General features: G+C 41.7%; 3 protein-coding genes across 5 annotated transcripts; 1 reads left to right on the top strand and 2 right to left on the bottom strand.

The window, feature by feature from the left end:
- Positions 1-388: 388 nt before the first annotated feature.
- Ulp1 lies at positions 389-4,733 on the bottom strand. 3 transcript variants are annotated; one of them, XM_017232621.3, is made up of 5 exons: positions 4,596-4,733; positions 3,497-4,388; positions 2,362-3,426; positions 1,986-2,187; positions 389-1,926 (listed from the first exon to the last, which is right to left on the bottom strand). In XM_017232621.3, the coding sequence occupies exons 2-5, from the start codon at positions 4,354-4,356 to the stop codon at positions 1,312-1,314; spliced, it is 2,742 nt and encodes a 913-aa protein (XP_017088110.2). In that variant the 5' UTR covers positions 4,357-4,388; positions 4,596-4,733; the 3' UTR covers positions 389-1,311. The 3 variants fall into 3 exon arrangements, with proteins under 3 accessions (XP_017088110.2, XP_070139153.1, XP_070139152.1); XM_070283052.1 differs by lacking the exon at positions 4,596-4,733 and having other exon boundaries at positions 3,497-4,134; positions 4,240-4,549; XM_070283051.1 differs by lacking the exon at positions 4,596-4,733 and having other exon boundaries at positions 3,497-4,548.
- An 873-nt stretch (positions 4,734-5,606) lies between these two features.
- On the bottom strand, positions 5,607-8,717 carry LOC108119423 (uncharacterized). Its single transcript, XM_017232605.3, has 5 exons — positions 8,392-8,717; positions 8,019-8,328; positions 6,818-7,545; positions 6,412-6,760; positions 5,607-6,028 (listed from the first exon to the last, which is right to left on the bottom strand). The coding sequence occupies exons 1-5, from the start codon at positions 8,548-8,550 to the stop codon at positions 5,721-5,723; spliced, it is 1,854 nt and encodes a 617-aa protein (XP_017088094.2). The 5' UTR covers positions 8,551-8,717; the 3' UTR covers positions 5,607-5,720.
- A 2,449-nt stretch (positions 8,718-11,166) lies between these two features.
- Positions 11,167-12,643, top strand: Mur18B (Mucin related 18B). Its single transcript, XM_017232604.3, has 2 exons — positions 11,167-11,341; positions 11,398-12,643. Exons 1-2 carry the CDS (start codon positions 11,219-11,221, stop codon positions 12,523-12,525), a joined length of 1,251 nt encoding a protein of 416 aa, XP_017088093.2. The 5' UTR covers positions 11,167-11,218; the 3' UTR covers positions 12,526-12,643.
- The last annotated feature ends 2 nt before the right edge of the window (positions 12,644-12,645 follow it).

Below are 12,645 nucleotides of genomic sequence, written 5' to 3'. Positions count from 1 at the left end.
GATCTTGAAAATTGATTAAAAACTTCCATTAAAATAAAAATTAAAACTGAATAATGTTTTTGTAGATTGTGTTTATTTTAAGTAATATATACTTTTAAAAATAATCTAACTAAATTACTATTATACATATATAAATAAAAACTATCCCAAGTTATAATTTTCTTCCAAAAACCTTTTCTTAAATAAAAACTAATACGTTGTAACTAAACTATTAATATTAATTTTAATGTAAAAACAGGTTTATTTTTAGTAAAATTACCTATTAAAAGTATTGTTTAAATAATTAAGAGATAATCTTGAAATAAAAACTATAAAAATATTTGACTATTAATTTTAACCAAAATTTCACAAATTTCTTGTTTTCACCCCAAAAAAAGTATTTTTTAAATGATTTTCGCTAAATTTTTATTCGATAAAGTAAATATTAGAAATATTTTGTAGAAAACGCTAAGCACCGATTGCAGATGAAACTACAATGTTTCAAAATTGCAAACTGTGAAATAAATGTACAAACTAAACAGATTTCTCAAAAAATACATGTGTATATCCTAGAGTCTTAAACCAAAAATGTACAGGTCTATATTTTAATTAAAGTTTATTAGACGAACCGACAAAAGATTCAAACAATCCAGAAAACTACAAAAGTTGCAATTGAAAAACAATAGTTTTGTATATGGACCTGAATTTACACGTTTGTTTGCTCAGATTGTGAACCGAAAAGTTATTTTTAGACATGTTTGTGCGTGCACGCTGAGGAGTGCATCGCCGATCGATGTCCGAATAATCGAAATTACATCTAGTGGGGGTTTTATGGACAGCGCTTTATTCAAAAACTAGTTACTCTGTTACATAAGATATAGATTTCCTTTTCGTTTCGCTTTTTTTTTATTCGCAATTGTTCACATCAATGTTTTTTGTTAACAGCATCGTTTTTTGTTTTTTTGTTTGAAATTACCTGATGCTGATGCTGTGGCTTTTTGTGTGTCTCTACGTGCCCTGATTTGTACAAAAAAAAACGTGCAGAATTTGTTAAAATAAGTAGCCTACTAGTAGCTATCCAGGCTCTGATCTGAAGGGGTTTGTCGGTTAAAATTGTGTGTAGTACAATTGCGTAGTCTTAGTTTTTGAATTGTCGAATACAAGGAGCTCCGTCGATCGAGGAGGATGGATTCGAGGAGTACACGAGTATTTTTCAATCTCATAGCGCTCGCCTGGAAAGATTATGGTTACGTTTCTAAACTATCGAAAAATAAATAATGATGTCTGGCCGAATCGTGCCGGTGGCCTAGACATATATCTATATAAGTATCTTTACAACCACAGTTCGCCGCCGCAGATCTCCAGGACCATTTTCTTGCGGAAATAATCCATGTCTTCTTGGCTAAAATTGAAGGGGCGATCGCGCGTTATATACTCGGCGAACGTGCAGCTGAAGACGCCGCAATCGCTGCCGTTGGTCTGCTGGGGGACATCGGGCATGCTCTCGATACGGAAGCAACTGGTGTCGAATGGCTTCTTGCGCTTGTCCAGCGACTCGGACCGCAGATACGCCTCCAATGCGTCCAGCACCGGCTGGTTGGGCTTGCCCATCGAGTCGTAGTAGCGAATGGTGCGATCGCGCATATGTATAATCGCCATGCACCAGTGGACACCGTTGCAGTGCACCGGCACCGGTATTATGTCCTTGGAGAACAGATCGACTTTGCGAGTCCAGCGCTTGACGCCGTCATGTCCGTTCTGGAGCAGGCGTGGCACGAAGAACGTGTTCATGGCATAAACGCTGGGCAATTGGCCAGCCCGGCGCTCGGATCGATCGGTTATCATGTTCATGTAGAAGTTAATCACCTCGTCGTTCAACCACTTGCCTCCGAGCAGGGTGCGGATATCGCTGCGGTGGATGTTCATGTTGAATTTCGATATCAGAACCTGGTCGGGGAGCAGAGATTAGTAATTATAATGGTATAATGAGGTACTTTCTAGCCCACCTGCTGTGCCGCCCCCTGCATCAGGTCGGTGAACCGACGCAGCAGCTCATCGGTGAGAGGCTGCCGGGTCGATTCCTTAGGTTCCGGTTTTCTTTCTATAGATCCAATGACAAATATGGGCTTGTGAGGCAGCCTATAGTTTAACATAGTCTCGCGCAATCCTACCTCGTAGGCGCAGCGCTCTTGTCGCAACTTCTCGTATCTGAACATTATAAAATATAAGATTAATTATTATGATATTTAAAAAAATATATATAAATATAGCTACGCATATAGTAGTGGATATTGGATGCTTCAATACTGAACACTATATGTGATGTTTGGATTGTCGAGCAAGGCTTACTGCTTGCAGGACAAAATCCCGGATGATACTCACTCTTCGATAGCCTGTTCACGCTTGAGTTCCATCTCCTTGCGCTGGCGCAGCGCCTTCTCGCGGTACTGTTCGGTATAGTCGTCTTGAAAGAAGAGCGACTTCGCGAAACGAGCCACCAGCGAGTTATTGAGCGAGGTGTTCAATCCGCCAGATGTCTTGGCAGTCGCACTGGTGTTCGGCTCCCCCTGATCGCTAATATCTTCGCTACTGTCATCGATTCCGGTGATGACGACGGACTGAGCATCCGAGCTGGTGGAGGCGTCGCTATGGGAAATGGTCGAGGCATGGCTGGTGGCGCTATTGACGCTGTTGTAGGGCTGGATAGGAGCCGGAGCCGGCTTTGCCTCATCGGCTTGGGCCAGGAGCTTGGCATAGTTGGTGTAGGCGCAATTCTCGGGCGGTTGCTGTTGGCGCTCTGAGGCCAGGGGTAAGCGCTCCTGCTGCTTGTTGTTGTTGCCCAGAATAGAGCTCCATGAGATGCCGGTGGTTTTCGCCGGTGTGGCTGGACGAACGGTGGACTTGTCGTAGCAAAGATTACGGATCAGGCTAAGGTATTGTTCGCGCTCCGAGCGCTGCTCCTCTTGAGCAATAACCGAATCCTCGCCATGGCCATTGATGCGCGAATCGTTGAAGCCATTCTGACCCAGACGCACGGCGTCAGAGTAGAGCATTGAGGTGCGGAGTGATCCCGAGCCGTGATTCAGTGATGAGGCCGCTTGTAGCGGACGCGAAGAGGAACTAGAAGCCGTCAGGGCTGCGACTGTGTTATTGGTGCCGCCGCTATTGTTGGCGAAGCGCGGGATTTGTTGCAGTTCATCGTCATCTTCATCGGAAAAATCGAGGGGACTGTTACCCCCAAAACGTACGCGATACTGTACCATCTTCGGCGAATCAAAGATCGACATCCGCTTGGTATTGTTTCGCTGAGCCATCATCGGCTCTCGTTCGCGCTCTGACATTAACCTGGCTGGTGGATAGTCCTCCGCAGCTTCATTAGCAACGAAACGCGGAAACGAATTATCCACCTTACGGTACTTGATTAGTCGAGGATCGTTATCCTGGTACCTAAAAGATAAGGAGTTTGAATCGCAAATCAAATATGAAATATTGGAATTTCTGAAAAAAAAAAACCCACCTTCTCTTCCGTGCAGAGTTACCAAGTAAGTCCTGTGGTGGATCCTCTCTGGCCGGCAAGTCACCGCCTGTTCCACCGCCCGCTTCTTCCGGACTGGTGCCAGGCAATGCCTCCTTCGGCTTGTGCCAGCCGGTTAAGATTTGACGAAATCGGGTTAATAAATCCAATCCCATTGGATCGTTGTTCAAATTATTCCCTGCGCAAGTTGCGCCGAGATGGGTCAGCTCGAATGCGGCCTGCAAGCCCAGAAACACTTCAATGATCAGGGTCCGGAGCGGCGGGTTACTGCGGGTTTCCGTGTGGCACTGCACCAGATAGCGCCAAACATCGATCAATTTCTCGCGCAAAAGGAGAGATACTTTGTGCAGGGATATGGCGTTTTTACTAATTGGTACGGCCACCAATCGCTCCGTGATATCCCGAATAAACTTAAGAGTCTGCTTAACACACTCTACCAGTTTCTCCAGCTGCGGAGGACTGACTTTTGGATTTTCACTCGGTTCGAACTTTATCTTCGACAGTATTTGATCGACATTAATGGTTTTGCGCTCAAGGCCCAGGAATATCAATTGATTTTTAGTTTTGTTTCCCGGTTCGGTTTGCGATTTGTCTCCAGCAGCCTCGTGCTGTTCTATTGGCTGAAAATTGTTTTCGCTGGATTGTACTGATCCTGTTTGATCCTGCACAGACTCATGCTCTTCCTCCTTTGTGGACACGGACACTGCCGGATGTTGAACACTCACCTGGGATGTCGACGGATCGGCTACAGGAGGAGAAGGTGGCGGTACATGACCCGATCCACTGGTGGCGCCATTGAGGTCTAATTGCCAGTGTAACCCATTGTGATGAGTTAGCGACATGCGTGTTGAATATTCGTATGTCGCGAAATACTCTGCAATGCCAAAGAGCGATATTGTAAGCCGCGAGTACGATATCATTACTAATACTATTCCAAACACCTCGAAATGCAAAAATTTCTGCACGAAATGCCGGCCGAAAAAAAAAAATGTTCAGGCTTCCCGCTTCTCGCGGCGGGCCGTAGAAAAATTTGGCCCGAAATTATATTGATTGCAAGCGGCTATTTAAAATGCGAGCTTACCGGTCGTTGATATTTTCTGAAAGTTATAATAAGACGATTCGGTTTCAGTAACACTAACAGATTGAGAACGTCGACTTAAATGAAATAATTTTCATTTCATTTTTTTTGGCGTGCTATGATGCCAGTGTTACCGTTCGCTAGTGAAGTTAAAAGGGACGCCTGCGTTGCCACTGTTTTGTAGCGTTGGCATTTTTCGATTTATTTTTTCTTTATTTACTATTATAGTAATTTATTATTAATAAACGTATGCAGTTTATAAGGATATAAATATTAATACGTTGTATACAACTTGTTATTATTTTTAATTTATTTTTATCGGAACTAGTTATCGCTGTTCCTTAAATATTCATGTGTTTAATTTAAATATTAAATTTTTAGGTAAATAATACTGAACATGTATTTTAAAACGACTCAGCTTAATATAAAAACTATGTTAAAAAAGAATTTAAAAGACCTTTTAAGTGTTTTAATATTAATAAATGTACGAAAGGTGGCTCTACTATTTCCCTTTTAGAGGTTTCTCTTGGGAATTTAAAAATGTTTTAAAAAAATATATACGGGATTTGTTAAATTATTTATTTAACTCACAATTTTATTAAATTTTTTTAAAATTTCTTTCCCAATACCCGTAAAATCACAAAAAAGTTTTATAGGAAACTATCAACCGTAGGTGGCGCCACTGGTAGCTGTAACACATTTTGGTAAAATTTTAATAAACAAAAAAAAGTCATGCCGATGAAAAGGTATTAAAATATTAAGAAGCTATTAAAAAATCGAGATGTTTATATAATTAGAAATCTTTCAACCTTAAATTTATTAAAATAATTTGTTTCACAATAAATATAAAGTTCCATAGGAAATCGTACCCGATAGATGGCGACACGGGTTTTATTTAGGAAAGTTTTAAAAATAAAAAAACATTAAAAAGGCGGGTTTTGATTAAAAAATAAATGTATTTAAATTCCCTATATTAAAAAAAAATTATTATTGGTTAGATATATTTTTGACACCTATAGTTTATGTTTTATTTATTAATATCACTGCACAAAAATACATCCACACATCAACTAGAACAGCAACTGCAACAGCAACAACAGCAATTTTGAAATCGTCCTTGTAGAATCCCTAGTCCTTGCTTTGGCAGCAGAAGAAGAGAAAGTTCCAGAGCAGCATACTTAGTCCATAGATGCCGCCGGCCAGTCCCACAGTGGCCTGAAAGGAGTACCTCACTACAACCCAGTGGGCCATGGCGCCCCACAGGAGCACCAGGAGTCCGTTGGTGAAGTGCACGGGTCGCCTGATGGCGGTCCAGTTGGCCCTGGTCATGCCCATTTGGAAGACGAGCTCCTGGAGAAAGGCGGTCACCACTTGGCCGAAACCCAACAGAACAGCCGAGACACTGAGCAGTAACTTGGAGGTGCTGAAGCTGATGACTGTGGAAGCGTGAGATGTTTTAGTAAAATAATTAAAGTTATGGTAGTATTTTGTATATAGAAGGGTCTTTTAAAACGGGATATAATCAGGGGAATCTTTTAATGAATTCTAGATCTTAATAGTCTTTAGAATCTGGCTACATAAAAATATTCAATTAGTCTTACCATTCGGTTCGATTTTATTCATGTTGGGTTATATATTGAGGAACACTATATTATAAGTTAGTGCCAAGTTCTAGTTCTATAGCTCTAGAAATAGAGCAACAGTTCCCTTAGAGTTCCCTCAAAAAACCTACGGACAGACGGACGAAATAGACATGCCTAATATGACTGTACTTCCTCTAATTCAAGGCTGATCCTAATTTCCCTTAAACTATACTCACAAATCAGAGCCAGACACTTGCATATGCTGCCCAAAGTGTGCCACTGGAGCTTCCTCTTGTAGAGACTCGTTCCGAATCGCGGGGTCATCAGGGAGAAGCACATCCAGGGAAATGCCAGAAGTGAGAACAGAAAAGGTATCTCGGCATTTTTCAGGGCATGATGACTAACCGCCAATCCTGGCAAGACGGTCAGGCACATCACATAGCTGAAGATGTCCGCCGAGAGGAGTAGAGTGGTGGCATACAATTGAGGCACCAATAAGGCCTGTTGCAGCGGCATGGCGATCTTGTCGAGCAGATTCCACCACAGGTGAGAGGTCACGGCACGGGACATGCGTCGAATGCGACGCTTTTGGAGAAAGAGTTTATTTAAATCTATTTTAACAAGATTTTATCTTTTCCTTACCAGATTCACATAGTCCGGAGGCAAGGGGGAAGAGTTCCCGGTGCCTGTTCCAGTTCCAGTGACGAACGCAGCTCCTGGAGAACTAATTGAAGGCAACGGATATAGCCTGCCATTGGATAATGACTTGTGCGAGGTCTGAGAGGCGGACATGGCATAGTTATCAATGGTGGCATTACTAGAACGCATCATGGAAATGGTTTCATCTTCCTCCGGAATGATCTCCATGATCTCCACCCCATTGGGATTCACGTAGGTGACATAGGCCTCGTCCGTGGCCAGGAGGTAGGTGCTGTGTGTGTCCACAACGGCGGCAGCCACAGCTGCTCCTGGCGGCGCTGTCGAGGTGGTGGTCATCTCTGTGGCCGGATTTCGCCAGGAATGAGTCTCAAGACCATCCAGCTGATCCGCCAGAGCAGCTCTCAAAGGCAGAGCAGCGAATCCTGTTTCCGCCTTGATCACCGATATCCTCTTTGTGGTGAAGGCATCTTCCCGATGCTTGGTGATGATCAAACTCAGGGGTATCAGGTTCACCAGCAGGGCCGACATCAGCACTATGGATTGGGCTGTTCCATAAAGAGTTCTCAAGCTGGTAAACACAAACGAGAGGAAAAGCTGGCAAAAGGCCTCGCCACACAGGTGTATTGTTTTCCGCACGTATTTATCCTCTCGCGGACGTACTGCCTCTAGGATCACATGGGTCTTCCATAGAAAGAGACTGGAACCGATGCCTGGTTGAGAGATGGAGGGAAATAGTTAAAAAGTGGCAATGAAAAACATTGTACTTGGATATTGGAGGAGATACTCCTTTGTGTATTTTCGGGGTCACCAAATTAGAGTTCACCAAAGACGGACTAACAGCCAAGGGTTTGCCATCTAGTCAGTCATCTACATTGATTTTGTAGATGTCTCCTTTTTTTTAAGTTATTTTACTTAAAATGGTTTACAAATATGATAATATAGTACTATTTAAGAGAAAAAACTGGATAATAGATCGGGGTCACCACTAAGAGTTGAGATTCACCAAAAAACTAACCAATGCCGCCTATATTTTACAATTTACCACTAAGAGTTCTAGGTCGGGGTCACCACTTAGGTGTTCGACGGAAACAGAATAATAATGGAAAAGTCTTCAAGATATCTATCATCCGCATCATCAACCCTTTTGAAAAATACCCACTTAATACAAAAATATATATCATACCTGCAAAAAAACCATAGAAAACTATGGCCACCACCTGAGTGGTAGTGGTCACCACAATCCAGGCGGAGGAGAACAGTATCCCGCTGGCCATCAAAGAAACACAAGCGATTAGGGTGGCCAGGAGAAAGACCCTTCGGTACTGGGTGGTCTCCCTAGATCGGCCACTGTACTCTGTGTCCAGGTGCTCCATGATCGAGCGACATATCTCCCCAGTGGCCTGGTAGACAATGGCGGGCCATATTCTCAAAACCAGATCCTTGTCCGACTCCACAACATTGCCATACAAATAGGCTGGAGTGGCTAGAAAGGCCTGTTGGAAAAGTTATATACTTTCTATATTATATAGTATTAGATATAGATCTTTAATATTTACATGAATGGCGAATCCGCAGAGCATATACTTTTGTTGGATGTGTTTTTTGACCACCCGGCGTCTTTGAATTCCGGCCGTGGCACGGGCTGTGGGTCTTCTAACTGTTGGAGAAGTTCCACCTCCACTTGCCACACCCACTCCTCCTCCTGTGGCTGCCATGGCTGCCTGGTTAATCTTGTGATTGCCTTTCTTCAGATATCAATAGGTATGTTGTGATAGTTTGCCGTAGATCCGTTGCCGTGGATTTATTTTAGTGTTATGTCTAGCCTTTGGCATTCATCATCGCCAAAAGCCAAAAGCAAAAAGCCAAAGCCAAACCCAAAAGCGACACAACAACACACGACGAGGGATACTGATAAAAATCAGGCTCTTATCAAACAGATATAGTAGATATAGCAGATACCCCGACATCCACCAGATACAGTCCACCCTTCATACATATGTACGGTTCGTTCTCTGGCAGAGTATCTGTGAGATAGCCAGGCGGCGAGATATCCGACAGATTAACGTCAGATATGTAAAGCAGAGTTTGTCTTTGCTTTTTGGCTTTTTACTGGGTGCTGGGTGCTTTCTGCTTTTTTGTGTCTTTGCCTGGAAATGTAGATTAAAGAGTCATAAAATTTTAAAAAATATAACTAGAAAAACTAGACGCTATCAGAACTAAGGAATTTGTTATAATAAAAAATTAGAGTCTACTAAAGTCTTATTTTAAAGAAAAAAACTGACAACATTTTTGATAAGATTTTATAGAGGACATAGAACATGGTCTATTTTGAATAATATTATGAGTCATTTGAGTATCATAATCATCTTTTTAGCTGAGAATATAATTTTATTTGTTAGGAAATTTTTAGAAAAATGAAGTGACTAACTTTAACTTCAATATAATACATATATTTAGTGGTTCTTGAATTTATATTCCTTAAATTGTCTGTCAATTATATATATAAGGTATAAGGTAGAGCTAAAATATAATTATGAGGCTTTCAGATGTTATATAGGTTTTTTGAAGATAGTATACTCTGTACAGATATATGTAGGTAGGCATAGCCAGATATAATTTATACTTTTAAATTATTATACATATATATTTAAAAACCATTGATATAATTTATACCTGTATACCTCCATATTTATAAATCATGAATAATATGGATAAGTAGGCCTGTAAAACGATTATTTTGTTGATATAACAATAAACTCACGGCTGTATTATCGATATGGTTATCGACCCCAATTATATATGATCCAGACCAAGTAGGCTATGTACCTTGACCTTTTTGAGACCTGTCGCAGGAATTGGTATTTCGATGTCAGTCCGAGGCAGAAAGCCCAACTGCTCGGACGGCTTGTCAATAATATTTTTATTTGATTTTTATTATTTTTTATTTTCAATTATTTATTTACTTTTTGCTTTACTATGGGCTCCATTTTTATAATAATAAATATATCTTATTATTAAAACTTGCTCTTCTCGGTTAAAATAATATTAATCATTGTGAGCTCCATTATTTTATTTTAATTTTTTTTTAATAATAATTCAATCGTTGGGTTTCTTATTTTTATTTTTTCAATTATTTATTTACCTTTTTGTTTACTTATAAATAAGCTTTTTACTTTATTGCGGGTGAGTTTCTCTCGGTTTCTTAGCTTCATATATATGGGCTCCATTATTAGTTCTTAATTTCGCATTGAAAAATATATATATAATTTTTAAAATTTGCTCTTCTTGGTTAAAATAATATTAATCATTGTGAGCTCCATTATTTTATTTTAATTTTTTTTAAATAATAATTCAGTCGTTGGGTTTCTTATTTTTATTTTTTCAATTATTTATTTACCTTTTTGTTTACTTATAAATAAGCTTTTTACTTTATTGCGGGTGAGTTTCTCTCGGTTTCTTAGCTTCATATATACTATGGGCTCCATTATTAGTTCTTAATTTCGCATTGAAAAATATATATATAATTTTTAAAATTTGCTCTTTTCGGTTAAAATAATATTAATCATTGTGAGCTCCATTATTTTATTTTAATTTTTTTTTTTAAATAATAATTCAGTCGTTGGGTTTCTTATTTTTATTTTTTCAATTATTTATTTACTTTTTTGTTTACTTATAAATAAGCTTTTTACTTCGTTGCGGATGAGTTTCTCGCGGTTTCCTAATTTCATGTAAATGGCTCCATTTTTGGCTTTTAATTTCGCATTGAAAAATATATATATTATAAATTAATAGGATTATTATATTTAATCTATATCAAATTACTATCTATATTAAATAAATTAAATTTAATTTTTAATCAATCGATCTGAAAACCAGAGATGCAAGAAATATTGGATGTCTTTTTTATTTTATGAATTATTTTTTTTTTTTTGTTTGGAACCTTGATTTGGCAAGTCACGTTGTCCGATGCGTCACTTATTTTTGTTTTTGGTAAAGATTGAAATAAAAAGTACAAAGAGAAGAGCATATTGGCCAAGTAAACATTTAATCTGGAACTCCTAACGTCCCTTTGGCCGGGGAATGTGATTTATCTGGTCGTGAAGATGGATTTTATCTTTACACACTTCCGTTTCACATCCGCGGGAGTCCGAGGGTGCTACTGATGGCCTTTCCTCCTTTATGGGTTTACAACTGTATTTTGAAACCGAAACACCGAAGAAAAAAACCCGCCTAGAAAGACGTCAGAAGGCGATGAGGGGGACATATAGAGTCTCACCCATACACTCCGAGCCCGATAAGAGATCGGGCTATATAACCGCTGGAGGTGTGGATAGTCAGCTCATACAACGATCGACCTAGACGACGTTAGCCACTGGCTAGACGATGACGAGAAACCACAACACAACCGAAATCACAGAAGAAATCATTACAACCTTTACAGTTCGCAAAATGACGAGCTCCAGAATCTCCAAGTTCTCCGCCATCCTGGTGCTGTGCGCCGCCCTGGTAAGTCGCTCAAGGATTGCCGTTTTGGCCGACATCTGACCCTGGCTAACTTTCAGTTGCTGACCAAGTCCTGCGGCATTCTGGCCCTCAGCGGCGATGGCTCCGGTCAGGCTCTGGGCCAGGCGGAACCCCTGCTAGACACCACCACGGTCGGCAGTGTGGATGGTTCGGGAAGTGGCTTGGGAGACGACACCACACTTCAGCCCGAAGAGGAAACAACAGAAGGTAGCCTAACCACTATTCCTGAGGAAGCTGGCTCTGGAGATCAAGATAACACCACGGAGAGCTCAGGAGATGATGAGACCACCAGTGCCCCTGAGGAAAGCTCTTCCGCTGCTCCAGAGACCACCTCTGCCGCCCCAGAGACCTCTTCCGCTGCTCCAGAGACCTCCTCTGCCGCCCCAGAGACCTCTTCTGATGCTCCAGAGACGTCCACTTCGGAGGCTGAGACTACCGCCGCTCCTGAGACTTCTTCCCAAGAGCCTGAAACAACCACGTCTGCTCCTGAAGAAACCACCACCTCGGAACCAGAAACCTCACCCTCCAGCGAAGTGACCCCGACCCTGGCACCTACCCCAGCTCCTTTCGTTTGTCAATCGGCAGGACTCTTCCCGGTCAGCGGGGACTGCAAGCGCTATCACAACTGCCTCTACAATCCGTTCCTTCGCCGGTTCCTGGACATCGAGGTCACCTGCCCGCCACAGACCGCCTTTTCGTCCATCCTGAAGCGTTGTACCCGCGACGTATCCGAGTGCCAGGACGACAGCTTCCAATGTCCGTCCGTGGGACGTTTTGCAGGACACGATGACACCTACTACTACTACTGCGTGGCCAGCCTACAGGGTGGATTCCACGAGTTCGTGGTGAGGTGCTCGGTCGGCCAAAAATTCGAGGCGACCATTGGCGGATGCTGGCGCTATGACTGGACCCAGATTGTGCCCGGCCAGGAGGCCACAGAGATCAGCGACTTGTCGGCCATCAAGCGGGAACTGAAGCAGTACAAGGCCGAGGAGAAGCTCCGCCAGAAGTCCCAGAAGCAGCAGGAGAAGTTGGCCAAGAAGCAGCAGAAGCTGGAGGCGAAGGCGGCCCAGAAAGCAGCCAAGGAGCAGGCCAAGCAGCAGGCCAAGGCCGAGAAGAATAAGGCCAAGGGCGAGTCCATCGAGAGTCCCGAATCTGAGGAGTAATACCAGTAACCCTCTTTGTTGGTCGTAGCGCTAGTCTAGTAAATTATCCTATTTTTTTTTGCTTACTTGTAATCCTCTTTTTTTCTGCATTGTGGTATAAATAAATGTTAAAACTAAATA

Source organism: Drosophila bipectinata, chromosome XR, assembly GCF_030179905.1.
Source record: "Drosophila bipectinata strain 14024-0381.07 chromosome XR, DbipHiC1v2, whole genome shotgun sequence".
Lineage (NCBI taxonomy): Eukaryota > Metazoa > Arthropoda > Insecta > Diptera > Drosophilidae > Drosophila > Drosophila bipectinata.
The sequence above is the reverse complement of the archived record's forward strand: the minus strand, read 5'-3'. Positions and strand labels throughout refer to the sequence as shown.

Bases quoted from the DNA above. Each gene is read 5' to 3' on its own strand.
- Ulp1 (XM_070283051.1), bottom strand. From the start codon at position 4,434: ATGATATCGTACTCGCGGCTTACAATATCGCTCTTTGGCATTGCAGAG. The intron at 3,427-3,496 runs GTGGGTTTTTTT...CTTATCTTTTAG, and splicing joins AACTCTGCACGGAAGAGAAG to GTACCAGGATAACGATCCTC. The intron at 1,927-1,985 runs GTGGGCTAGAAA...CTCCCCGACCAG, and splicing joins TGCAGGGGGCGGCACAGCAG to GTTCTGATATCGAAATTCAA.
- LOC108119423 (XM_017232605.3), bottom strand. From the start codon at position 8,550: ATGGCAGCCACAGGAGGAGGAGTGGGTGTGGCAAGTGGAGGTGGAACT. The intron at 8,329-8,391 runs GTAAATATTAAA...CTTTTCCAACAG, and splicing joins TCTGCGGATTCGCCATTCAT to GCCTTTCTAGCCACTCCAGC. The intron at 7,546-8,018 runs GTATGATATATA...TCTCTCAACCAG, and splicing joins TTTCTATGGTTTTTTTGCAG to GCATCGGTTCCAGTCTCTTT.
- Mur18B (XM_017232604.3), top strand. From the start codon at position 11,219: ATGACGAGAAACCACAACACAACCGAAATCACAGAAGAAATCATTACA. The intron at 11,342-11,397 runs GTAAGTCGCTCA...GCTAACTTTCAG, and splicing joins TGGTGCTGTGCGCCGCCCTG to TTGCTGACCAAGTCCTGCGG.